Source organism: Haemaphysalis longicornis, unplaced genomic scaffold, assembly GCF_048455015.1.
Source record: "Haemaphysalis longicornis isolate Haplotype H1 unplaced genomic scaffold, Haemaphysalis longicornis Haplotype H1 scaffold_2, whole genome shotgun sequence".
Classification (NCBI taxonomy): Eukaryota; Metazoa; Arthropoda; class Arachnida; order Ixodida; family Ixodidae; genus Haemaphysalis; species Haemaphysalis longicornis.
In genome coordinates this window covers 259,957,447-259,984,549 of record NW_027526295.1, presented here as the reverse complement: position 1 = coordinate 259,984,549, position 27,103 = coordinate 259,957,447, and the positions used below count along the sequence as shown (strand labels likewise).

Sequence of the window (27,103 nt, the reverse complement as noted above, 5' to 3'; positions counted from 1 at the left end):
AAAAACAAAAACGCCCGTGTGTACAAGATTTCGGCGCACTTTAAAGATCCCCAGGTGGTCAAAATTAATTCGGAGCCCTCCACTGCGGTGCGCCTCATCACCTGCGTTGCATCGGCGCGTTAAAACCCTACACTCAATCAATCATCAATCTCTTCACCAGTGCTTTCACTGCACATGTCGGGAAGGTATGCAGAGGTTCGGTGACCAATATCTTCTCCCTTATCCCCAAATGTTCAGGGAAAATGCTTCCAGGGTTGCGTGCACCAGTTTGCACCAAGCACCATACCATCGAAGAAATAAAGGAAGCTAGCAGGATTGAGGAAAATGACAGGAAAGAGAATGTGCCCGAAGTGGCTAGTCCAACAACGTCCCCAGAAGGAATTCCAAAAAAAGGGCCTTGTAGTTTGCGTTGAAATCATGGTGACAGCTCAATACAATCCGGCTGCTCGTCTTGCTGGGACTCCTCTTTACTATCCCTTGCACTGCTCCGAGGGCTGGTGCAGTCACTAGCGTGCGGCTCACTGCCGTCCATCTCTGCATGGCCACTGTCCCCTGTGCTCTGTGCAGGCTCTTGCTGGGCGAGCCGCAACCGGCGACGCTCCAGGGCTTGCAGCCGGCTTCTCTCCATACGCTCCCGAAGCTCCTGGCTCATCTCCTGCAAGGACACACGTTACATTGGTATGCACGGCATACACTATCTTGCAGGGCCACCCCCTCATCAAACCTTTCTGAACCTGATCAGTACGGCAACAGCTGCTACTTCCTACCGACTGCTAACAGACCCACTCAAGTGCCACACACAGTGCACAGCAGCCGTAACCCGTCCCTGCCCAGCAGCACGTTGCCTCAGTTGATGCCAACATTCCAGGAGCTGAGCACCTGGTCTCTTTGGCATGTGATCACTAGCTCCTCGCAAGCACGAAAGGGCAGGCAAGACACAAGCAACCCGAGGATCTTACTGCATTGCAGGCCTCCTCCTAGAATATATATCAACCTTTCCAGTATGATAGATCACGATATTCGCGCAGGGTGGCTTTTACTGTCATATGGTCGATGCTACAGAAGAGCACCACAGGTGGGGTTCCCGAGAATATGCATGAGAGCCGAGAATATCAGCCTAGGTGAAAAACATGTTCCTCAGTGAAGAATATATCCTCTACGAGAGCTCAACCAGTATTCATGGAATACTCAAACTTTGGCAAGTATTGTATTTGAAAACTGATGTTGTAAGCGAAAATATGTAGTGCATAAACCCTGACATTTGCGACGTGCTTGACTCGAAGTTCGGGAAAGCGGTTGTTTGTATGGATTTCATGGTGCAAGGGCGGAAGCCCATGAAGGGCCTGCTCATTGGGTCTTTCAGTGAGAACCGGTTCTGCCTTGCGGTTGATAAGCTTGGTGCTGCCAGGACGGCTGGCTCACCAATCCCGTTATCTGATGGGAAGGAGCTTACCTCGCTGTCGTCAGGAGGGGCGGCCTGTGAGCTGGTGGTGGTGGCCAGCAGGGAGGAGAAGGGGTCCTCCTCCAGCCGGGCTGGCTGCTCCTCCTCCCGTTCCTCCTCCTCCAGTAGCAGCCCGTCATCCGGCTCGGCAGGCGTGTCCCCACCGTCTTCCAGGCCCATCCGCAACTTCCGCATGTATGTCTGCCACAGTGCACGCACTTCCGCGGTCACAAAGCACCCCCCTGAAGCATCCCCTTACTGTGGGGGGGGGGACCTTGCTAAGATCTGAAGAAATGCGCAGGTGACAGCGACAACCACTCGCCTACGCTACAAAACACACTGCTGCCAAGCTAGGCCCCTTCGTCGCAGTTGCTTGCCATTGGCCAAAAACTCGCTGTGATGGCTTAGTGGCTAAGGCGTTGTGCTGCTGAGCACAAGGAAGCAGGTTCGATTCCCGGCCGCGGTGGCTGCTTTTCTGATGGAGGCAAAAAGCAAAAACACTCGTGTGTACGAGATTTCGGCGCACGTTAAAGATCCCCAGGTGGTCAAAATTAATCCGGAGCTCTCCACTGCGGCGCGCCTCATCACCTGCATTGTGTCGGCACGTTTAACCCTACAATCAATCATTGGCCAGAAGCGAGCAACAGAGCAAGCAACGGTGACAGAGGGGACCAGTGGCAGTGCATTTTGTAGAGTTGGCGACCGTTCGTCACTGTCGCCCATGCTAACAGCTCACTGCAAACTATTGAGTTACATTTGCCGCATTGCTTGCCATAATTGCTCCATGTGGTTACCCTTCTATTATGGAGTTTGAGCTCATTTTCTTGCACTCGACTTTCCCGTTTTCAAGGCTTCAATCGTGCCCTTTTCAGAGACTTTTGAAGCAAAATGGTTCACTCTGTCCTCCAGTTGCTGAGCAAGGGTATTGCCCACAAACATCTAGGTCACCGCTTCTGAAGTCCACCACGTAATCAATCAGAGGCCCTTATTTCGTTAAAAAAAAAAAAAAAAAAAAACATGCACAGAAGATACGTGAAAGGTCATATATGTCTCTCTTCTAACAATGCTGCAGTTTCAGCACCTGTCAGCGCTTCGCACCCTTTCTGTGCATCCGTGTTTTGACTCCTGAGAAAGCAGTACTGCAGCAATGTGTTAGCAGGCATGCTGATGGTCCCCTGTTTCGACGGTAAATGAAATTACCTCTTGCGACTTATGAACATTGAACCAAATATGCCGATTTTTTAAACGATGGCAGCAGTGCAAACGTAGTGTAAAAAAAATGGGCGCTCGTTTCAAGCTGTTCTGGTTACGCCTTAAGACACAACCCACAATTAGCTGTTAAAATTGAGGTGTGTCTACAGATGTGCAGCCCAGTTAAGGGGTAAACAGATGCAATCACATGCACATGGTGGCATCTCTAGATACTGGAAAGCCCTGGTGACAGCAAAAAAGCTCACAGACCTGGAGGAAGGCCTCAGTATCCCTACCACAACAAAGCATGAGGAGGAGGAGGAGGGAGGGAGGGTCGTACCTGCACTTCTCTCTTCATGCCCAGTTTTTCCAACTGGCCGAAAAAGCTGTTGGAGTCCATCTGGGGAAAAAGGCGGTGGCCCCAGTGCTCGAGGACTGACAGCGCAGCGTCCAAGTCCTCGAGCTACAGGCACACAGGGAGTTAGAAAAAAGAGCACCGTTCCAGAGAGCAACAAGTGGGACGCACCTCATGGCCTTTCCCTCTCCAGTGCACCTCCCGGGACTTGCGGAGCAGCTCAGGGATGCCTCGGGCACTGGCCAGCCTGCAAGGGAACCATGTCAGTGCAGCAGCAGGTGACAAAAGGTGCCCGCCTCAGCAACACTATGCTTTACACTGCCCACCCACCATTTTCTTGGGCCTGTGTTGATCAGAAATTCACTGGCCCAGTACATGGCAGGCGCTATAATAAAACAGCCGTACCCGCTGCTAAAATCTAGTAAAGTGCGACCATCATAAGGCGACTACCCATTTAAGACAACTCCTGCTTTACGGTGTTCGTCTCATTGTCTCATACTTGGGCACAGTTGTGAACCCCGCTTAACTGCTCGAACCACAGTATTCACACGATAAGATTAACAAAAACCTCGCACCGGGTTCCCTTTGAAACATGCCAAAATGCGAATGCATGCCCAATGAAAATTTATAAAAAAAAGCTCGTGCATAAGTCAAGACCCCTGCTGACTCTTATGTGCATGCAAAGCAGGCTTTTAAATGCGAATGCATTTATTAGCCGGGGGTTGTCTTGCTACGTTGGCCGGCGTGCGCCTGCATTCCTCCAGCGCGAGCGCACGTGAGCGCGCGCCTCGTAGTTCTGCCTTCGTCGTCGTCGTCGTCGTAAATGCGAATGTGCGCCTGCATTCCTCCAGCGCGAGCGCACGTGAGCGCGCGCCTCGTAGTTCTGCCTTCGTCGTCGTCGTCGTCGTAAATGCGAATGCATTTCTTAGTCGGGGGCTCGAGACGCCATTGCCGCGCAGCTGGACGCGGCTATGGAAAGTGTGCGCGTGCGCTCCAAACCCTTTGACCCCATAGTCTTGGTTGGCGACTTCAACGTTGACGTGCGCAAGAAGAGTGGCGAGTGGCTGGTCGAGTACATGCAGACCAGGCACTCTATGCATTGTCTCTCTGCCGGCTTCAACACGTGCCCCACTACCATTCACAGGAGTTTCATTGATCTGGTCTTTACGCGAAACTGTGACGCGCGTACGCTTCTCAAAGACCCTTTGACCGTGCACTTTAGCGATCACAAGGCAGTGATTGTGGCCGTCAGGTACAACGATAACACAAACAGGTGCTGATGAATAAATGATTACGTTCACACTCTCGTCATTAATTACGCCATTACTCGCAACACACTCATCGGTGCACCCAATGCATTCGCATTTCTGCACGATTCCCTTCGGGGAGGTGCGGGGGAATTTTTATTGCCCAGAGCAGCTGAAGAAATGAAGCACAACAGCACCGAGATGTACAAGCAGGCCGTGTAAGCTGCTTTTTTAAAGGCTATTCTCCTGCTTAATTTCTCAATCAACCGAGGAGTCATGCCGGGAGAGCATCACAGGGCACACTGCATTCAATAAAGCCCTGTGGCATCATTCATTTCTGTAGTAGGGATTAGCGGTGCCATCTGTCAGAAATAATGAAAAATCACGTACTGTGCACTGTTTGCCAGGTAGCAGCATAGTCACCCTGGTTCACCAAATTTTGTGGTAAACCATACAGCTGCAGCAAGATGCTTAGAAGAGGCAAACATTGTTGAAGGCCACAGAGATCCATTACTTAATTGAACAGTATGGTAATGACTCGGAGAGCAGCGCCACTCAGAAATATTGCTGCAGTTTAAAGTGTACAATTGTTCTTCACACAGTAACACAAGGCCGATGTTACTTTTCCTAGTTTCGGTTCTATTATTGTGCTCCCAAACGTAGTGGCCCCGGGGAAACACTCCTCCTCTCACTTTTTCTCTCTCCGCCTCTCCCCGGTGCGACTGGTGGCGCGCATGCGCGATAACCATCCTCCATGGCGATAACGGTCACCACTGCCACCGCTGCTGCAAAGCCGGGCAAACGCTCGCCTCTCACGTTGTGGGAGATTTCTCATGTGTGCTTTTTTGGACTTACAGTGCAGAAAAATAGACACCAAGAACACCAGGGCAAATCGTAACAACCAGTATTTTTGCATCGTGGTAGTGAAAGGCGAAAAACTTGTTTGTATGCCGTGAAGCTGAGCTGAAGAATAGGACGTGTCACATGTGAGCAGTCCTTGATGACACCTCTATTTTGTATTGTGCCTCAGTGTTTCTCGCCACACGTCGCGCTCACGCACTTAGCGCGAATAAAGTGTTCAAGTGTGATTTAAGCTGGCGCCTTTACTGTCCAAGCGGCGCACACTGGCCTGGCCCGGCTGCATTAGCTGCATTAGCTGCGCGCCAGTCGAGCCCAACAAAAGTGACAGTGGCTGGGCGAGGAGGAGGGGAGGGGAGGAGAGAGAGAGAGAGAGAGAGAGAGAGAGAGAGAGAGAGAGAGAGAGAGAGAGAGAGAGAGAGAGAGAGAGAGAGAGAGAGAGAGAGAGAGAGAGAGAGAGAGAGAGAGAGAGAGAGAGAGAGAGAGAGAGAGAGAGAGAGAGAGAGAGAGACGTGCTTTATTTGAGGCCTGTGCGAGAGCACTCTTGCTGTCTGCATCAGTGCTGGCCTGTGAGGGTGGTTGAGTCGTCAGGGAGGGCGGGTGGGATGGTAGGAGTGTCTGAGGTACGTACCCAATACGCCTCTTGGACCCTCGTCGGCATAGACAAACGCGGCAAGAGAGGTCCATAACAAAGTGAGCGTGGTGATGTTTCGTGTTAACGGTAGCACCCAGTCGAAGTACGTCGTCGGGCGAATGTCCTCGGGGAGCGTATGGAGCGTGCGAGCACGGAAGAGAGCGTAACACTGACAGTCCCACACCAAATGTTCGGCCGTTGCAGGCACGCAACACTGCAGACAGAGTCCTTCGCCGGGGTCATTGCCGTAGAATTTGTGGCGAAGCGCAGGTGAGAATGCGGTATTGGTGGCAAGGCGGCGAACCAACGTTTGTGTGGCCTGCGGTAACTTCTCCGGCATGGGAGGAACAGGGCGCTCATGCTCTTCGGTGCGGTCTTCCCTAACCTCACGAAGACACCGGAGTATCTGTCGGCGTCGCTGTTGTGCGAGTGCTTTCCTGACAGTTACCTCGGGCGGGCTTGCATTACTGATGGGCAATACTATCAGGGAGGTTCGCTGTCCAGCCGCAGCTCGCGCCTCGCTGCGAGCCCACTCATTGCCCTCAATACCCGAATGGGCGGGTACCCAAGCAATGGAGGCGGCTATGTTGAGGTTAGAATGCAACTCCAGGAAAAGTGCGACCAAGTCGGCGAGGATTCCCGGATATGAAGACGAAGCTTCGCTCACTCGCGTGCAGATGTTGTATGCGCGAGCCGAATCAGTGAAGAGCAAAAGCTTGTGGGGTACGTCCCTCGGTTCGAAAGTATTCCTCGCCCACTGTGCAGCATGGAGGAGGGCAAGTAACGCAAGGTACGTTGTGTCGGCGCTGGCGGTACTGGTAAGGAGACCCGCATTAGCGACGCAATGGGTGGTGTCAACCCAGGCCACCGCACAAACGTGCGCTAGGCCATTATCGTCCTCCTCACCAGTATCATTTCATGGAGGCACCGAAGTCACCGCTATGCCGGTATATACGATGGTGTGAGTGACCGGCGATTTGTGCACGACGCTGAAATTGTGCGCCTTGGCAAATCGAAGCCGGCTTGCTGAATTTCGAGGCAGAGATCCCATGCCACGAGGAAGCGGCTTGCCATTCGTCAAGGGAATGCTGAAAGCCCATGGAGGGAGAGAGGAGGGTATCCCAACAGCCATAGTGGGTAATATCTCAAGCTCGTCTAAGATGGAAAGTCCCGAGTTAGTGCTGCTAAGGCGGTCCCTCTGGGCTGAGAGGGCTTGCTCGGCTAATTCCGTCAGCAAATTCATCCCACCATGCGCATAAAGCTCACTTAGGGGTGTGTATTTCGGCAACCCGGTAACAACCTGTATGGCCTCCCGGTTGATCTTCTCTAGTTGCTCTTGCTGCCGGCGGGTAAGGACATGGTAGTTGTAAGCGTAGAGAATGCGGGAATTGATTATAGCTCGTACGAGCTGCCGCGTCTCCTTCTCTCTTGTACCCCAATTTATACTTGTAACTCAGCGAACGAGATGCAGCAAGGACTTGCACTGCGTGGTGACTTTCTTTACCCATGTCATGCTTTTACCGTCTTGGTCAATATATGCTCCGAGAACCCTGAGTATCCGTTGGCCTGCCATGGAGAGGGAAAAATAGTTGCGGATAGCCTCGGTTTTCATGAATGGGCCATTGAGAACTACCACATATTCTGTTTTTTCAGCAGACGCAGTCATTCCCATTGTCTGAAGGTACGTGTTAATGACATCTAGACCAAGCTGTAATGTTTGTTCCTGTTCGCCAGGTGCTCCAGTTGTAGCCCAAATGGTGATGTCATCTGCGTAGATGGCGAAATGTAATGATGGAATTTCCTCAAGCAATGGCGGGAGGTGTGCCATTACGAGATTGAAGAGAGTAGGCGAGAGGACTGCACCCTGGGGTACTCCAACCCTGTTTGAGCAGGATGGTCCGATGTACTCTCCTACTTGCACTCTGTACGTTCGATTGTACAGGGCCCGCTTGCACGAACACACGTTCTTATTGGCAGTCTTATTCGCAGTCTAGTCTTATTCACGGACTTCAATAAGACCGCGAATAAGATTCGGACTAGTGCGCTTGCTCGAAAGCACTCGGGCCAGGCTACAGAGCTGTCTTATTGAAGACAATAGGAACTGCGGGTACCTATATGACCACGAGAGAGGCCCCTAGGGAAAAGCGGGGAATACGCAGCAAAACTGCGTGTTGCCGCCGCCGGCGTTGAGCAAGCGTTTATTTTGAACCATTATTTGATAAATTCAAGAAATGCTGACCATCAGACGGCGTATTTGGGCCTTGTGACAGATACGTTACAATGATCCGCCATCCTTGGTAGGCCAACTCACGCGGCCGGGCCTCGGTCGCCCGGCCGCGAAACGAAGTCACATGCAAAGATCGTCTGCTCGAAGCGTGGGCCCGAGAAACCCACTGGGTTGACGCAAAAAAGCAACGACGTTGTCTCACGTTGTCGCAACGCGAGTCGTGCTTTTCATCTCACTGTAAATTAGAAAGATCCGAATTGACTTCGTATTCATCGTCGTAGACTCGGATGCAACGAGCACTCCAGCGCGCACGCCGCCTGAAACGGCGATACGATCGCAACAACCCGCTGCCTAGCCGGCAGCACGCCTAGCGAGGGGTGCAGCTGTAAACAATCGCGCTGTACAATATAGCCGAATGTTGATATTATGCATGCTGCTTTTACGTGCCGCCTCCGGATCCCAATTGCTCAAGCAGAATGCGCAATCGAAGTACAAACCCAAACAATCAAGCTTCGTAACCGCTACTTTCGAAGAGAAGGATGGAAAGACGCGAAGTCTGCGCAGCTTCTAGTTGAAAACGCGATTTTATTTGACGCTCACGGGCAGAAGTACTACTGGCGGCTAGCGTTTTGCTCCTGTGTGTAATTTTGTTGTCACATTGCAGTTCTATTGTGAACGTCTATTTGTTGTTCGTGAGTTAATGGGTATGAGTTTATAAAAAAATACATTTGTTCCGTCCTTTCCGTGCCGCCTTTTCGTAGCTACTGCGGCGACAGCCGACGTAGCAGACGATCACACATTCACACCGCGCGCTTGGCCGCCCGATGTCTGTTCGGGACTAATATCGGTGCGCAGACTATCATTCCTGTCCACGTGAGGAAGAAAAAAAGCCGCGATATCCGGGAAAAACAAGCACACGCCCATAGCGCATAGCGAAAGTTGAAAACGGTGGTTGGCTGCAGCCATCGGTGCCACATCAAAGTAGGTAGGCCTCGCGGCTTCTGGCGCCGGCGCTGTCTGTCCCTTTCCACTCTCTCTCCCGGCGGCGTTTCCAACGGCGTCGATCTCCTCGGAACAGGCATTTATTTGTTGCAAGCAGACGGTCTATGAGACGGTCGAACGGCCGTCGCCGCTCGGTATCGTTCGCCACTTTTACGGCTACAACACTCGTTTTTCACGGTATGGAGGTCGATCTTAATGATGAAATGACCGACCACGTCAGCATAAGACTGTGAATAAGACTGCTCGGAGCAGACTTATTCACAATCTTATTGCGTTCTTATTTAGAGTCTTATTCGCTGTCTTACAAGTTTCCAGAAAGCGTCTTATAGCCTAGGGAAGATAAGACCCCGAATAAGACTGCCAATAAGATTAGACTGCGAATAAGACTGTCTTATTTGGCTTCGAGCAAGCGGGCCCAGGAAATTTTTGATGAATGTAAGCATACGACCCCGTACTCCAGCAACTTCTGCGCTTTCTATCACAGCTCTGTGTGGTACGGAGTCGTAGGCCTTACGGACATCCACCGCCACCACAGTCCGTGTCTGTACCGCTGACTGAGCACTGAGGACCTGGTGATGCAGCATGAGCAGGATATCCTGCGTGGTTAGGCCTTGACGGAAGCCGATTTGATGCGAGTGAAACGTAGAAGTTTTCTCAAGGTGCCAATTGAGGCGCTCTAGAACCATGCATTCAACCAGTTTACAGAGGTTGCTCGTGAGGGATATGGGTCTGAGATTGGCAAGGTCGTTCGGTGGTTTTCCGGGCTTTGGAATGGGTTTGACAAGGGAGTCACGCCAGGCATCTGGAAACGTGCCGGTCCTCCAAACCAAGTTAATCCCGTCTAGCAGAAGGTGTAAGGAAGATTCTGGTAGGTTCCGTAGTTCTGCGACGGTGACGTTGTCCAGGCCTGGAGTGCTACGAGGATTCGCCTTTGCCAAAGCTGCGTGGAGTTCGGTCATAGAAAAAGGTTTATCTAAGTCTGCCAGACTTGTAGAAAGGTGATCGTCAATCTTCTGAGGTACTGAGTTCCGAGAATATATTTTCGGATCAGGCAAAGTCGCTGGCTGGGGGAAAAATACATCGCCTGCCTGGAGGGCCAACTGCGCTTCCGATATTTGCAGGCGAAGGGCGACTGCTTGGGCAGCGGTTCGTTTCTTCGATTTTCCTTGCCAGCTACGGAAAAGGCGCCATATTTGGGGCCCACTCATATTTCCATTAAAACGCGAGCAGAAGTCACGCCACCTTTCCGAGGCAAGCTTAGCGGCATAATCACGTGCCTCAGCCGATATACAGTTGAGGCGACGACGCAGCCGAGACGGTTTTCCTTTCTTTCTGTATTCACGCAGTGCATCGAGGCGTTGGCTCCATAAATTGGCAAGGTGAACATCTGGCGCCGGGGAGCCCTCCGTAACGTAAAACTGTCGTGTGGCCAACCGTTTGACTTTGTTAATCGTTTCTAGAAGTTTTTCCAGGCGATATTCCTCTGGCTCGTCGTATATAGTATCGTCGTATATAGTATCGTATATAGTCTGGCGTGGCCACGGAGCCGAAGACAGTCGATGTCGTTTATAAGCGTGAAGTTATTGTCCTCCATCGCACGAAGTAGGTTTGTGCCATGAAATGTGTCAGCTCTGGCTCCCCAATGTGTGTGGCGCGCATTGAAATCGCTGCCAATGACAAAGAGAGCGCCAGGACGCGTCTTCCGGAGGTTTTCCAGCCAAGACCAGTCAACTTCAGCAGTTTTCCGTACCGAGGGGCGGACGTAGACGGACACTATCACAACCTCACGCTGATGAAGCTGCAAAGTTACTCCAACAACTTCTTGATGAGATGTACACCAGCGCTGAAGATCAAGCTCGACATGTGGAAAACGGCTGTCGACTAAGACCGCTGTGTTACCGTCGTAAGTGACAGGCTGCATCGACGCGATTCCCGCCGGCTTGCGTGACATGCACTGCCGCCGTGGTATTGTGGGTCGCAGATATGTGTCGTAGCTGGGTACTGCAAGGTTGGAATCTCGCGTCTCTTGCAGGAGAAAAACGGTCGGTCGTGTCCATGTTCGATACCGGATGAGGAGTTCCGCTTTCTTGCAAGCGAATGTTCTGCAATTCCATTGAAGGATCCATGGTGCTTACCCTTGATGTGGTCGAGGTGCTGTTGCAAACGACTGGCTATTATCTCCCATTGTAGCGGCGAAGAAGATTTTTCGTCAGCTGAAGGAGCTGACTCTGTTGGTCAATAATGGCGTTGATAGTGGCCGTCAATTGCTTCTGGCTTTCCTCTATGCGCTCCAGGTGATGAATGAGTATTTCGACCGCTTTAGTGTATGCCGGGTTTGGATTAGGACTGAACGACCTACCGGTGCCTTCAGGAGACTTGGAAGCGTTTGAAGCTTCCCAAGGAGAATCTCCTGTGTTTACCTTCATTCCTGAAATATGCGCAGCACTTAAAAGGACTGTATCTTGACCAAGTAAAGGTGGAAAGTTATGGTCGTTCTTGTCAAACGGTAATGATGGAGGTGATTCAGTGGGCGAGGGATTCTTGCGAAGGCAAGCATTAGTTATGCCTGGGGCCACGTGATCTGGCATTGCAGAGTCATCGATATTGCACATATTACTGCTACTGCGCTGTCGAGAACGTCTTGGCATCTTTTTAAGGTTGAGGTCAATCGGTGCACCCAACAGACCAGTCGTGAACGAAGCTTGTGCCGTCGCTTGGAGAAGTTTGGCTCGAAGGTTTTGCATTGCCGCTTGACGGGCCGGGCACCTCGGATCTGTCGCCAGATGCTTGCCCCGGCAGTTCTTTCAAACTGGTGTTACTGTGAGCGAGCATGAGTCTAAATCACTACTGGAATCATGCTGTCGGCCTCCACACTTGGTACAACGCTTTCTGTGTGTGTTTGGACACACATCTTTGCGGTGACCTATGTCATGACACACAGCACAAACTGGAACGCATGGTTTGTATGGGTGTACTTTGACTTGGCCTAGGCCGAAGGTCATCGCGGTCGGTAATGTGGGTCCTTGAAACGTGACCAGTACTGTGCCATTCCTGCCCATCGGTCTGACCACAAGAATTCGATGAGTTTCGCATTGTAAACGTTTGTGCAGTTCAGACGAATCGCAGCCGGTGAGCCCATGCAAAACCCCACGGGAGGCATCATCAGGTGCGGGTTCATACGTTTGCACCGGAATGTTTTCGTCCGGTTGCACACGGAGGTCACGCATCTTTAGTAGAGCATCCCTGACATGAGCACTGGTAGTGGTGAAGATAATGGTGTTAGAACGTGGTTGAAGTTTGTACTGAAAAAATCCTGTGAAAGCGAACTTGCAGTGCATCTCCCCAATGAGGTCATCGAGGCGAATTCTTGGTACATTGGCAAGGCGATATTGTTGCCTAGGACGAAGGACAACTATATAATGTTTCAGTGATGGAGTCGACAAAGCTTAAGTGAAGCTAACCTTACGCTTACGGTTCGCCACCGTTTTCCAACTAAAATCACGGCTCTGCACATTAGACGCGATTCCCTCTGTAGTGTCTCCCGTGTCAGAAATTGTATCGTGGGTATTACACCCAGTCTGGTCTGTATGCTCTGAAATTACATTTCTGGCCTTGTTGGGAGGCTCCAGCGCATCTTCTTGTACCGACGAAGGGAAGGGAATGAAGTGACAGGGAACATGCTCCGTTCCAGGTAATGTGGCCAGTGGCGATTGGGCGAGTGACGAAGAAGAAGGTAAATTTTCAGTAGCTTTGCCTTTGCATGCCGTATCTAGCTTTGCATCGATGATCTCACCACGCAACGGGTCCGAGGAATCATCAGTCAACATCGCGTAGCGGTTTGAAGTCGTCAGCGGCACGGAAACTATAGTCATGAGCTCTGCAGAGCTTTTGGACCATTAGGCCTATGGGCTGCTTCCTACCTGGCCAAGAATTTCTTCGTCCTTCAATGCAATAGTTGATTCCGAAGCCGGGAACGCTGTGGGAGGCGATTCCGGCTACTCTCATGAAGCACTCGGGTAAAAGTGACGGCAATACAACGACAATTTGCACGGTTTTAGTCCATTTTCATCGGAGCATGGTACGGGTCACACTCAATCCCCACTAGGGGGATTGGCCTCCGGGAGGAAAGGAAGAATCAAAGTCTCCAAGAGAGGGTGAGAACATCACCTTTCCCCCCCATCCGCTGCATCTCCTCATGTGGTTGTCACGACAATTATAACGCTTCCAAGGCCAACATGGCAGCAGTGTTGTTATGGCAATTACTACGCACTAATCTTACCCCAGGCTCACCAGGGGAGGGTGTGGCACTAGTACCAGATCAAACGACTAAATGTAAACCCAGCCACCCCCATAACCAAAACAACGGTAGAAATCAGCGAAGAGCACTCTGCCTGAAACACGAGCAACTGCTTTGCCCGGCGGCCATGTTTTCCAATCTTTACCCCACCAAGATGGCGGCGCCCAGTGATATCATTCCGGAGATACAGCGCTCCGAAGATAGTCGTTTTTTCATCAACTTGCACAAGTAGTTTGTCGCCTCAGTAAACATAAGTATTTTTTCTACAGGACTTTGCAATAGTTTTCGATTGGAAAAAGTTTAAAAACTCACAGAATATAACGTGTGCAACCCGACATTGTGACTTTCGAAAAAAACTATCTCGTGGACAATTTCATGCGGGTTTTTATTGAATGAGCAATCAATTAAACCTTTACAAACAACATCACCCTGGGGGTGCTGGAAAATTATGCCGTCAGTAAGCAGTGAAGCACTCAAACTGACGGGAGCGTTAAAATTCTTGGCTCTCAGACTGTTTTGGAGCAGTTTGGCGCAATTTTTGCGAATTTCAAGCTTTTGGAGCAGCCCGGCACAGGAAAACACTTTTGTATCAAAACTGCGCAATATGCGCAGCTGTCTCACCCCTGAGTATGTGTTCAATTGTTTTTTGCCCAGACGGTATTCCATGTGTTATTTAAAACATGAAACTGTCCTCACCAGGTGGCGTCGATGATATTAACTCAAAAGTGTTAAAAAACATTTATGACACCACTGCCCCATTTCTGTGCTCGATGTATGCGCAGTCGCTCTCCACAGGCATTCTTCCAGACGACTGGAAAATGCAAGGTCGTTCCCATCTACAAATCAGGTGATAAAAACTGTCCATTGAACTAACGTCCCATTTCTTTAACAAGCGTCCCGTGCAAAATCATGGAACATGTCATCTACTCTCAGATTGTAAACTTTTTAGATTCTAACAACTTCTTTCACCCCAGCCAGCATGGTTTTAGGAAAGGATTCTCTTGCGAAACACAACTAGCAATATTTCTTCACGACCTGCATGCTAACCTTGACAACAACTTACAAACTGACGCAATCTTTCTAGACTACACAAATGCATTCGACACAGTACCCCACCAACGACTACTGCTAAAAATATCCCAGTTAAACTTAGACCCAAATGTACTAAATTGGACTGAAGCATTTCTAACTAACCGTTCTAAATTCGTGCATGTCAACAACAAATCTTCCAGGTATCTCAAAACATCAGGTGTACCTCAAGGTTTGGTTCTTGGCCCCCTCCTGTTTCTAAGATATATTAACGACTTACCCCTCAGAGTATCCTTCAAAATCTGCATGTTTGCGATGACTGTAATCTATCGAACAGTAACTAACTCTCACGACCAAACTCTTCTCCAGAAATACCTTAACAACATTAAAAAATGGTGTGATAATTGGCTTCTGTCTCAACCCTAACAAATGCAAACTTGTTTCGTTTTCCCGCCGTAAAAATCCTTTCATTTTTTTCATATATCACGAACGTCCCCGTACAGAGACAATCATCCTTCAAGTATCTAAGTGTCACATTGACTTGCGATCTTACTTGGAATGCGCATATTACTAACATCATTTCATCGGCAAATAAAACACTGGGCTTCTTGAAGCGTCACCTACGTCATACACCCCAACATGTGAAAATGCTGGCATATCAGTCCCTCATCAATATGTCTCCCCCATATGGAATCCGCCCAAACATATCACATTAACGACCTCGAATCTGTCCAAAATCAAGTCGTTCGATTCATTCACTCCCTGTACTCGTACGACATCAGCGTTTCATCCTTGAAAGCACAATCCGGTTTATCACCACTATCTGTTCGCCGCCGTATCGTCACCCTTTTCCTCTTTCATAAAATTTTTCATTCCCTCAATGCAGCTCCTTACATCCTCCCCCCAACATACATTTCACACCGCACAAGCCATCCACTTAAAGTATCCCGTTATCGCAACAGAACTGTCACTTTTTCTGCCTCTTTTTTCCCCCGCGCAGCCAAGGATTGGAACAACCTTTCCTGCTCCACTGTTTCAATAACCTGCCCATCATCCTTCATATCAAATGTTACAAATCACCTGTGTTGCGAAAATTACGTGTTCAAATGTTTTTTCCTGCGAGTCCACCCTTTATGTAATACCCCCAGTGGGGTTCTTTAGGAAATAAAAATGAAATGAAACATAAAATAGAGAAGCTGTACACCACTGTTCATACATGCATGGCAATCAAACTCTTGAATTTTTCACACGCACTCCTCCTCTCTGCTTTGGATCATAGAAAGTGAGGTCCCACTAGGCTATGGACAGTGCTGGCATCATTCTGATAACTGAATAAACTGGCTGTTAGTGATGTTTGTTTTCACTTATCCAGGCTGATGGTACACTACCCGGATAGGCTGTTGCACAAGTTGCACCACTTCGTTCCTGTTTTTGCCCTCCCCCCTCGTTTTCCAGAAGAGTACAGAAGCACACCTGTCTTTGTTGAGTTTAGGCCGTGGATTCTGGACTGGACGCTTTCGTGCAGGCTTGGCTTGTGTAGCTGTTCCGTCTTGCTCTTCACCGGTTTCTTCAACTGCTTCTACTGGATCCTAAAAAAAAAGAAGTAACCACAACCTTACACAGACATAGACTTGCAATTAAATTAAAAAATAAAGAAGGTCTAGCGTTCAATCCTGACCAAGCGACAACCAGCGCAAAGGCAGATTGACATCCTTTTAAAAAATTGAAATCTACTGCTCCACCAGCAGTTCCATCCAAGGTGGTTTCAAGGACCAGATTTAGCTGGGTTACTTAATGATGGTGCAAATACGGGAGTACATTTCCACTTCCTGTCACTACCCCTCGCATGCGACAAAACATCGGACAGAACTCCAGCAGACTTATCGTTTAGCCAAACTGAAAATTTTCGTTATCTGATATTTAGTAGACCTCCACTCAATAATCGAGGAGGCAAGTGCTGCATTGCCTAAAAGAGTTCAGTGAGTGCAGCGAAACCAGAGACCTATGATATGAACAGTGTGCAGGTAATACAGAAAAGATGGAATCTGAATGCAACTAGCACGTTTTATGATGGTGATGATGATGATGACCTTCAGATGGCTGACACGCAGTCAAAAGATCAGCCACTACAGGGAGTTGTCTTATTTCAAGCTTTCTTTTCCTGTTCCCTTTTCCATTCTGAAAAGACTTCAATGAAGACCGGAACAATATTGTTGAAAGCCAGACAGATGCAATGAAAAAAAATTGGGGCGGCGGGTGGGGCGAGAGAGATAGAGAGATAGAGAGAGAGAGAGAGAGAGAGAGAGAGAGAGAGAGAGAGAGAGAGAGAGAGAGAGAGAGAGAGAGAAAACCTTTATTAGAAAAGGATGATGACAACTGGTCACGATGGAGGAAAGGAATGGAGAGGGAAGGTAAGAGAAAATAAACAAATGCTGGTCGTTCTCAGTAGAGTTAATAACTGGGCCAGTTCTTGGAACCTGCAGTTAATGGGCCACTTCGTGGAGATCGCAATAGAGTCAGGAGTTCACACAGGTTTGCCAGTTCGTTCGGGAGAGGACCCACTAAAACAACCCATGCTAGAGAAAAAAACTGCAGAAAATTACGGAGGTAGTGAACGAAGTGTACGATCCTGGATAAAAACTTTGGAGGCTGTTTTGAATGTTGAATAAATCTACGGAAGGCCAGGCAGAGATCCTCACAGCAGAACCCAGTCTCTGAAGTGCTGCACAATATCAGAATACTGACAAAAAGGTCGTCCGATCGATGAGGTGGAACCACAAGAAGTAGTGTCTGAGATGGGAAGAGTGTTGACACGGCAGCTGGAAATAGTCAACAAATTCGGAGTAACTGCGCGAAGTGGATAATGCCAGGGAAAGACTGAAACAGTTTAGCCCGGGTCACGGTCATGCAAAAGTGAATCCAGAGAGACTTCTTAGGTATGGTACAATGGTGTTGTGATACCACGGAGCAAGGCAAAAAGGTGCCGGCCACTGCAGTCGCACTGAAACTTATTTTTCGTCTGCAGAAGCAAAAAGAAGAGGAACCTTGATCATCTTTGTTGTCATCAAGCAAAATATCAAACGCCACCAGCACGCAAAACGCCGCAGCAGACACACAGAAACGTCCTGCAACAACTGCATTGCTTTCTGCGAGCTTATTGTAAGCACGTGCACGCTCCGTGGAATCGGACCATATTGGCATGCATATGCATGCCGTCTCCTTTGGCCTGTCGATTTGTATGTGGCTGAAATAGATATTGAGGACCCAGATATTAACTATGCATGTGTCATCAACATTACTCGGAAACACTTTAGGTTTTCGCTCACCGGTTAATAGCAAAACCTTAGTATTACAGCACAATGTCAAAACATTGTGCACCACAGCGCTCTACAGTGGGCGGCCGCTTTTCTGACGGAGGCGAAAAGCAAAAACGCCCGTGTGTACGAGATTGCGGCGCACGTTAAAGATCCCCAGGTGGTCAAAACTAATCCGGAGCCCTCCACTACGCCGCGCCCCATCGCCTGCGTTGCTTCGGTGGGTTAAACACTACAATCAATCAATCAACCAGTCAGTAACTCTATGGTGCTTACCTCTGCTGCTTCCGCATTGCAGTCTGCACCGTTGTCAGAAAGATAGCCATCCTCCATAAGGTCTTCCATACCAACGTTAGAACGTTGAAACGATAGAGCGACAGCTTCAGTACTTCCGGGTCAAAATGCTACGGATTAGTATCAGAATCAATTAACATTCAGAAACACCAGCTCGCAAACCTGAGAACTGCGGTTCTGCAAGTTTTCCCGGGCTCCGGCAAAAACCATTGTGATGATGATAATGATAATGTGATAGCACGGCATGTCGGGAAGCCAGACGCCAAATTTTGAGGTTTTTTTTTTTTTATGTTTTAAAAGCGTCTATTCTGGATGAAACCATATAAAACGAACATGTTCAAGAAGGGTGCAGAAGCCCTGGCCCCGCTACCACAGCGACCACAGGACCACAGTACAAATTTCGTAACTGTCACAATCGTAGCGCAGAAACTAACCGAACGACAAAATTTTTTGTGACGGTTCTATTTTTCGTTTCTCAAGTTCTACAAAGCACGGTATTTATAAGCTAGATGCGTTGCTGTCGGCGGAGCTCGTCCGCTGGCTGTCCCTATCCGCACGCCTCGCGCGGATTATTTTTAAAACTGTCCGCACGCCTCGCGCGGATAACTTTTAAAACTGTCCGCACGCCTCGCGCGGATAATTTTTAAAACTGTCCGCACGCCTAGCGCGGATAACTTTTAAAATTGTCCGCACGCCTCGAGCCCGAATGCAGCCAATGCACTGTCGTGTGCCGAGTTTCTTTTTCCGGGTGTTATTATGGACGCCCCAGTTTCTTCCGCACTCAACTTGGATGCTATCCGCGTGTTACGTTGTCGTGGCTGGTTACTTTAGTATTCGCTAGTACGATGATTTCCTTACTTTAACCAAGTGCAGCGTCGGTCTGCTAAGGATCGGCTTCGCGTTGTGTGCTGTCCTGAGCCAGCCAGCTCACGGGTGAAGCCGGGCGTGCTAAGCCCTCGTCGGAGAAACGGCGACCACGACGACACCGACCCATCTCCTGAAGAATCGAGGACGAAGTTTGCCATCGCTAGTTCTGCACTTCCTATCCTACAAGCCACGTTGCAACAATGTGCCAGAGATCACCAGTGCCATGGGCGTCCGGAAGGGGGGGGCATTGATCGATTCGAACATTTTTATGCACTACAAAAAAGCTGCACAGCTTGGTTGGCCCATAATTAAAATAACTTTGCCCTGAAGGACGGAAGAGAGGAGAGAACGACACCGACGTTCTGTCCTTTGTCCCGTCCTTTAGCAAAAAGTTTTTTAAAGTGCAATGCACTTCTTAAGCGACCCTGAACCTGCGTCCACCGGCGATGTCCGCATCACATACCCACGTGGGGGATTGACCAGGAATCACCTCGTCTTCCTTGGCAACGGGGGGAGATGGGTGCGCGCTGCCTGGCCGCTGGCATGGCACATACCCACGTGGGGGATTGGCCAGGAATCGGGCGTGAGAAGGGCTAATGCACCCGCTTAAATGCATCTTTCTTTCTTTGTAGTTGTGTGTGTGTGTGTGATCTCTCTTTCGCGAACATTACCGAACCGCGCAAATTCAACTCGTGCATTCGCACTTTCACATTCTTCCCCTCGGGGAAATGCGGGGAATTTTTTTAGTTATGTACGTGAACCAACTAGCTCAACAATCCACGCTACTCAAATGATTAGCACACTCAGGTCCTGCGTATCCGTATGGAACGCCCTCCAGGACTGCGGTCAACATTGCACTTTAGACACTGACTAACATTGCCGGTCATGTGACGGACTGAAACGGTCATGAAACAGACTGCCTGTGATGGCTATTGAAGATAGCAAACAATTCTGAAGGGTTTGACGTTTTTTTTTTTTCTAAACACTAGATTTATGCAGTCTTACCGCAAGAACTTCAGTTTTCGGACAAATTTGCAGCTATATCTAGCAAAAAACCTTCACCGGTACACTTAGTAGGGAGAGTGTAACATCCTCCTGTGCCGTCCCATCACCTTGTACACCCTTTCTTTCGAAATTGCGAAATGTCGGCACCACCCAAGCGCCGAAACGAAACCTATTAATCAGCCCTTCAAAACGCTTGTACGCCTGTACTGCATTGAAAGTCAGGGAGGCCAGTAGTATCTATATTGTGTGAGCCATTTCAACAGACTTCATCACACACGTCATATCGCAATTTGCCCAGAAAAACCCAAGGCGTCTGCAGCTGCTATTCAAGGAAGATTGACAGAGTGCAGTTGTATGTTTGGGAACGTATTGGGCTGTGTGCTGGTGATCAGTTGGCGTGAGTCGAGAATCCTCACACAGCGAGACTTACCACTTTTCTTTACGAAGTGGCAGGAAGTTTTCGCATTTTCTTTATTAACTTTAGTTATTTGTTCGGTAATAAAATCTAATGTGTATTATCCAAGTCTGGTTCTAATTTGCTGTTTGTAATTAATTTTTGTAACCCCAAATACGCCTTTTGGGTGCTAACCAACCGTACCCCCCCCACCGCTAATGGATGCCCCCCCTTGCAAGAAGTTCTGCGGACGCCCTTGATCACCACACAAATGCTGTGCTGTGATATGGCGAATACTGTGAGGTGAAGATGATTGTGTGCATCGGGGTGTAGTGCTCGATGTACTGCCACATTCGTCTTGTGATTGCGGTGACGGCGTAAACTTTGTAAATGAGAGCAAAAAAGAGCGAAGTTCCTCCAGTTGCTAGTGGCCTTGGTGCTCTATCCTCATTTTCACAGCGAGCCTTCTCTGACCGTAACACCTTCCCTCGTGGTGGTGTACAGCCATTGCTACTATTTCTCAGGCCCACTTTGTGTTGCACACAGAAGTAGCCATTCTACTGAGAGGAGGGGGAATCACCCCCGCAACCTCACCCACCCAGACGTCGTCACCTGCACTCGTACTCTTAGACGTATGTTGTGCGGTCAATGCTGTAAGCATTGTACGACCCAAGATAACGTGTATGCTAGTTCAATGAACACAGTGAAGCACCTGAAATAGCTTGGTGATGCTTTGAGTTTGTCGGCGTATCCATGGTCGCTGTTCAAGATCTCTATACAGGTATTTGCAAGAGCACAGCCTGAATGTTTGTAACCACTTTGCCGACCACATTTTCCCTTCGCCTTATGTGAATCCTTGCCAAGTTACCGCCGCCAGGTTCTGTTGTTTTCTTTAGCTCAAAAATCTCTGCCCTCTAATGTCCTGCTCCCTGCCTTGCGCTGTTTCCAGGAGGAGGAAGCTCCTCTCACACAAATGCAGTCTTGACCGGCCGACCTATGGCTGAGGAGGGTGCTGATAATCCACTGTGGGACCAAGGCCATTCTTGGCAGTGTGTGCAGTGAAGGTAGTCTATTGGTTGTTGACCTGCGTGAGAGACTGCTGATAGCACTGCACCGTTCCCGCTATGATTACTCTTCACTGTCGTTTCCTTTACTGCCTTTCCCAGCCTTTCGCTCACTTTCTTCTCAATCCCATTTAGGTCTCCCTTTTTTACTCTAAAAGGCAACCTGTAAAGGAAGAAAAAAATGCGTAGGGGGAGTAGAAAAAACTTGCAAGCCAAAAAGTGCTCAACAGAAGTCGTTATGCAACAACAGTAGGGGTTTTCAATTATCAGTCCTGGACTCTCTACGAACTCCCCAAGAGGGAATCTGGCATTTCTTGCTCACATGTATTCCTGTGGTGTGGAGAATCTTGTGACGACCCGTGGACAACGGGTGAAATGTCACTGAAAAGACCCAGTATATGGTTCAGGAATTAAATCAACTTAATGCATATAGATGAGACTAAATCTTTGTCACTTGAAAAATCTTGCACATTTTTCACATTTGGCCTCATGTTAGCTCCTTCTGCACAGGCAGGCTTAGTGAAACTATGTATGAACTCGCTGCACATTGGCTCCAGGGTACCATTTTCGGTCGAATAGCCTGCTGAAAAATACCCAACACTTTCAAATATCAACTTCAGGTTAGTTGTAGTGGAGTGGGAAAGTTTGTCGTGCACTCAGAAGCCATAATGTTTTTCATGGCTAAAGCTATGGCTACGTGATAAATCTAACATGTGTAACATGAGTTGTTAGACCAGCGACAGTCTTTATGTTTCTTCCCCTCTCTTCGTTTCTGTTGCACCGATTCCATCCAAAAAACACCCTCTAAATGTCTGCACAGTTTCACCTAAAAACTAGACCATAAGCTACAGTTGAGGCTAACATCAACCACCCGGAGTTATCGTCTGTGGGTGAAAAGGTGAGGAGCATGATCCAGAAAAAAAATGAAAACAATATGATGCTGTTTGGGCAAAAGGTTTATTGTGCTCAATTTCTTTCGGAAAAAAGTTACTAGCGAGTGAAAGTGGATTTAAAATTAGTTTATCTTCAGCATTTCTTTCAGTAAAGTTTTACTAAGGCTGCTCTCATTTCACAAGCTGACATCACAAGCACGGTGAGTTAGGCAACAGCACTGCCTCGACATTAAAATTGTATCATGTAAGGTGTTTCAACTGTGGTATTTCCGGCACTCAATAAAATGCAACAATAATGTGTTTAACAATCACGCATATGACTCCACATTACTACCCCTCCCTTTGCATAATACCACCAGAAGCTGCTGCATTCTACCTGCCCTTGACATAAATGAAAACAACTTCCGGGCACCTTTCTCTGGCACTGATTTCACCTATTTCCCTTTTCATTACAAAATTATGAACAAGGTAATGGTCCTTTTATAGCAACCTGAAACGAAATTTTGTGTTTACTTTTTCCTTTGTGCTGAGTGAAGAGTGGTGTTACTAAGGCACCTATGTCGAAAGCAGCCCTGTTCTCATCTTCCTTGCCCCTGTGAAGAATAAAGGTGATTTAAAGGACTACTGACATGAAATTTCCAATTTGAGCAACTATGCAAATAGCTTCTTGTGTATGTAATCTTTCAGAAGTTGGAACTTTACTGTTTCATAAAACAATGTCAAGCTTCGCACGAATTCAAAAGGCAAAACGGTGCAAAAAAAAGGCAGAACACCAACCCAAGAAAGGGAAATTCATAAACACCACAACACGAGCGAGTACATATCTTGAAACACTTGCACTGCCTATGGTCTAACAAGATTGGCCCAGTTCAGTCTCGTAGGAAGAACTGAACATTATGAGTAACTACTCTTTTAATATGTGTGCCGTCTCATGCACTCATAATACAAAAGATTAACGGATACATCCTCTCTGGAAAGAACTTTCAAAGGCACACACTGTGATGACTGTGATATAATTCCCCTTCTCAAGAGTGAATGTATACACTGGTGGCACAGGTTGGAATTATCAGCTTTTGAAGTGTTTGCTTTTGGCTCTAGCTCCTCTATTACCATATAGAGTATATTGAACAGAAAAATTTGGACCGACACATGATGCACGCACACAGAATTTTTGGCTAGGGGTCAACACATGTCGCATCATGTGATAAAATATACAACAGTGGCAGTGTGTTGGTTCTGCACAACAGGAAAAAACAGCATGGCTGGAACAATGACAAAGGAAAGACGTAACACTCCAAGAACTCGTGTGATGAAATGCTTGCCAGTGCCCTCTTTGGCATCATAGCAGATCCTGAGTTATGTACAGTTTTGCTGAGAAGCTTTGTATATCCAAGCCCACATATTGCACATGTGCTAGAACCATTAGGCAGTCTTTCCGGGTCCCCCACCTCACCCTGTCTCGTGAAGCTGCATCTATGGTCCGAAATGCACAAACCCCTTCCCTTCTTGCCCAGCCTCGTGTCCACTATATAAATGTAATCCTCCTGCCCCACTTGACCGACAACCAACTGCCCTTCACACCCCACCAGTACTACCCCTCTTCTGGGGGTGCCATCCACTATACCTGCCGCCACACACTTTCTGGGAAGACTGGCTGAGCGCGGATCATGGTGTGGACATGAAGTCGATGCAAGAACTTCTGGTGGTCATGGAATTTGGGTTAGTGAGGAACTCAGTGAGATTTGCAGACTGGCCGTCTTCTAATGAAGATTAGGAGACGGCCAGGCAACCTGGACTATGGCTGCCTATATAGTACAGATTTCTCTCTCTCTCTCTCTCGGCATGAATACCACATTTATAATGCTTTAACGCGCTCATAATAGCAGTGCATACAATGTGCCCTACCTAGCAAGAATGTGGCAATGATGTGTGTTGTTTAAATGCATCAGACTCGCTTCTCACAACAGCAGTTTCCACAAAAGCGAGTGCTTTAAAATGGAGCGCTTGTAATTTCGAACTAAATTTTTATAGGCAAGAAGTCGACTGATTTTTCATACGCAGTGTTTTGGAAGGGTCTTTGACGCCTCATCACATCTAGCACAGCTAGGACATGAGGGGGCCAGCTAGTGGGTAAACCATAACGCTCACAATAAAAAAAAAAAAAAACGGGCACATTAAAGGACAGCAAACAGCCCTAGTTTTTTTTTTCCATTAGTTTTTATTTTGTGCTGTGAGCGTTATTCTACGTACCCTCGTGTTGTTTTCAAAACCAATGCATGAAGACTTGATTCAGTATCGCTTTGGCACTGTGCCTGTTCCTCTAGCCTGAAAACTAATACGCGCAGTAGCAAGCAAGCACCAGCAGAACAATACTAAGCACTCAAGGTCTGCACAGAATATACCACACACGCATGCTCAGGTTATCAGTTCCGCGCGATAATCACGTTTTTTTTTCCTTCAATGTTACGCAGGTAGCAGCTACGTTGAAAGAAAGAACCTCGGGCGATAAACAAACGCCAAGGCGACCGTAGCTGACTAGTGCGACCGCGCATTGCTTGCAACGGCTGCCTGCAGCAATCGCTGCCCATGCAAGCATCGAACTCAGCCGCCGAATGCGCCGACATGAAGGGCTATAGCGCAGAGAACGCACCCTGCACTCGGTTCCACCTCATTCGCGCATTTACCATGTGCTACGCCGTCACCGCAATCACAAGCCGAATGTGGTAGTACGTCGAGCTCTACGCCCCGATGCACACAATCATCTTCACCTCACAGTATTCGCCATATCGCAGCACGGCATTTGCTCGTGTGGTGATCTCTGGCACATTGCTGCAACGTGGCTTGTAGGATAGGAAGTGCAGAACTAGCGATGGCAAACTTCGTCCTCGATTCTTCAGGAGATGGGTCGGTGTCGTCGTTGTCGCTGTTTCTCCGACGAGGGCTTAGCACGCCGGCTTCACCCGCGAGCTGGCTGGCTCAGGACAGCACATAAAAGCCGAGCGTTAGCAGACCGACGCTGCACTTGGCTCCATAATAGACAGATTTAGTTGGGCGTTCCGGGCGTTAGCGTATTGCTGGGCGTAAAGCGGAGCGTACGCTCGTCGCGACGCGCCCATGGATAGTTTTAGTACAGCGTTTTTCGTAGCGTGCGCTAACGCTTGTGGCGCCACCTGTTGAACCCAACGCGAAGTACCCAAATTAAACTTTTTTACGTGGCTAACCGAGGCAAACTGTAACTGGACGGCGTTTTTTTTTTTTTTTTCAATGCGTTAACGCTGGTTTCGATTGTAAAAATCTTGCAAGTACGATAAAATATACCCTCTTACCTTGATTCAGTATTAGGGAAAAATGTGATACACCCGTCGCATTGTTTTGCTCAACCACGCGACGCCGAAGTTTTGAAGCAACACGCAGTGCTCGGGATACTCACTTTATTCAGCGATGAAATACGGCAGGACCATGCGACAAATACAACTGAGCATGGCATGCGACGCTAATGCGACGCGCAAAATGAAACAGCGGGTAGGCTGGCACGGCGGTTTAGTGATACACTTCACCCGGGTGTAGCAACTCAATAAGATACATGATGCGTTCCTATTACTCACTTCCTCTTATTCGTGGAGTCCAACTACAAATCCTTCACGTTTCACACGGTAGCGCAACGTCCTCGGCTCGCACCCGAGGGCGCGACGACGGCGCAGGCGAAAATTCTTGAATTCCCTAAATGGAGGCCGCCGATCTGCACCAACACTGCGCGCATTCCACCGCCACGACACGCACACAAACACCGCCGCCCGCTTCGGGAGCCATCCAGGTTGTCCTTGGTCGCTCATTTCTGGTCTGCATGCCTGTTGGAACTGAAACGTTGTCGCCTAACGAGAAAAACACGCGACGGTCCGCGTTTTCAGTCGGGGAACCTCCTGCCACGACCGGCCGCCGACATCGCCGAGGCAGCAGCCATTTTGAAAGCAAGGGGCCTCCCAGCAGGTCCGCAGCGCCCCGCAAGCGCCCCGGAGCGTATACGCTCCCAGCCGTTGCGTGCGTAGCACCGCATCGCCGGGGCGTTTACGTAGCGTACTGCGCATGCGCAGTCGCGAGCCGCCCCGCCGGGGCGTACGCTCGTCCGGAGCGCGCGCCCAACTAAATCTGTCTAATAACACCCGGAAAAAGAAACTCGGCACACGGCGCTGCATTGGCTGCATTCGGGCTCGAGGCGTGCGCAGCGTGCGGACAATTTTAAAAGTTATCCGCGCGAGGCGTGCGGACAGTTTTAAAAATTATCCGCGCGAGGCGTGCGGACAGTTTTAAAAGTTATCCGCGCGAGGCGTGCGGACAGTTTTAAAAATAATCCGCGCGAGGCGTGCGGATAGGGACAGCCTCGTCCGCTTGCCTCGCGCACTTGGCGCACATCTGGCGAAGTTCGTCGGCTCGTCGTCTTTCTGCCGCTTGATACATTTCGCCTCTGCATGTTCCTCCCTTTGCGCGTCTTTGACCTCTTGACAAATATTTTTCGGGGTGCGCTGCTTTCTTGGTTCAATGAACACTCTGAGCGGACACTTCGCAGTCATTTGTCGCGCTCCTTTTCTATGTGTTTTATTTCGAGGAACCGAGGAACACGCACGTACCAGCGTCAATGCTTCCGAGTATATGGTTTAGTCGTTTAGTTTTATAATTACAGGCTACAGAGTAAGCTAGTGAAAAACTACGTATGCATCAAGCAAGTGAAAAACTATGTATGCATCATCGCCTTTTGTATTTTTACAGGAGGCGAAGGCATAAAAATGTATGCAGCAACCCCACAGAGTTACTGGAGCAGCCCCATGTCCATAGAGCCATGAGAAGCTTCCAGTTCCTCCCAGTGTATTACTCTTTAAAAAAATAACAATAATGTTTCTCAATAAAAATTAATAAAATCTGCATTGATTATAATTTTTGTATTTTTGAAGGAAGTTTTTAGGTGCTTTGTTATTATATTGTTATCGTCTACTAGC

The 27,103-nt window shown here is 48.8% G+C and overlaps 1 protein-coding gene across 1 annotated transcript; it reads right to left on the bottom strand.

Moving 5' to 3' along the window:
• LOC144170496 (protein TIPIN homolog) lies at positions 1–18,349 on the bottom strand. Its single transcript, XM_077700337.1, has 6 exons — positions 17,872–18,349; positions 15,755–15,870; positions 3,159–3,234; positions 2,973–3,095; positions 1,454–1,642; positions 1–655 (listed from the first exon to the last, which is right to left on the bottom strand). Exons 1-6 carry the CDS (start codon positions 17,938–17,940, stop codon positions 416–418), a joined length of 813 nt encoding a protein of 270 aa, XP_077556463.1. The 5' UTR covers positions 17,941–18,349; the 3' UTR covers positions 1–415.
• Positions 18,350–27,103: the final 8,754 nt, after the last annotated feature.

Bases quoted from the DNA above. Each gene is read 5' to 3' on its own strand.
- LOC144170496 (XM_077700337.1), bottom strand. From the start codon at position 17,940: ATGGAAGACCTTATGGAGGATGGCTATCTTTCTGACAACGGTGCAGAC. The intron at 3,096-3,158 runs GTGCGTCCCACT...GTGTGCCTGTAG, and splicing joins GGAGAGGGAAAGGCCATGAG to CTCGAGGACTTGGACGCTGC. The intron at 656-1,453 runs GTAAGCTCCTTC...GTGTCCTTGCAG, and splicing joins CCCCTCCTGACGACAGCGAG to GAGATGAGCCAGGAGCTTCG.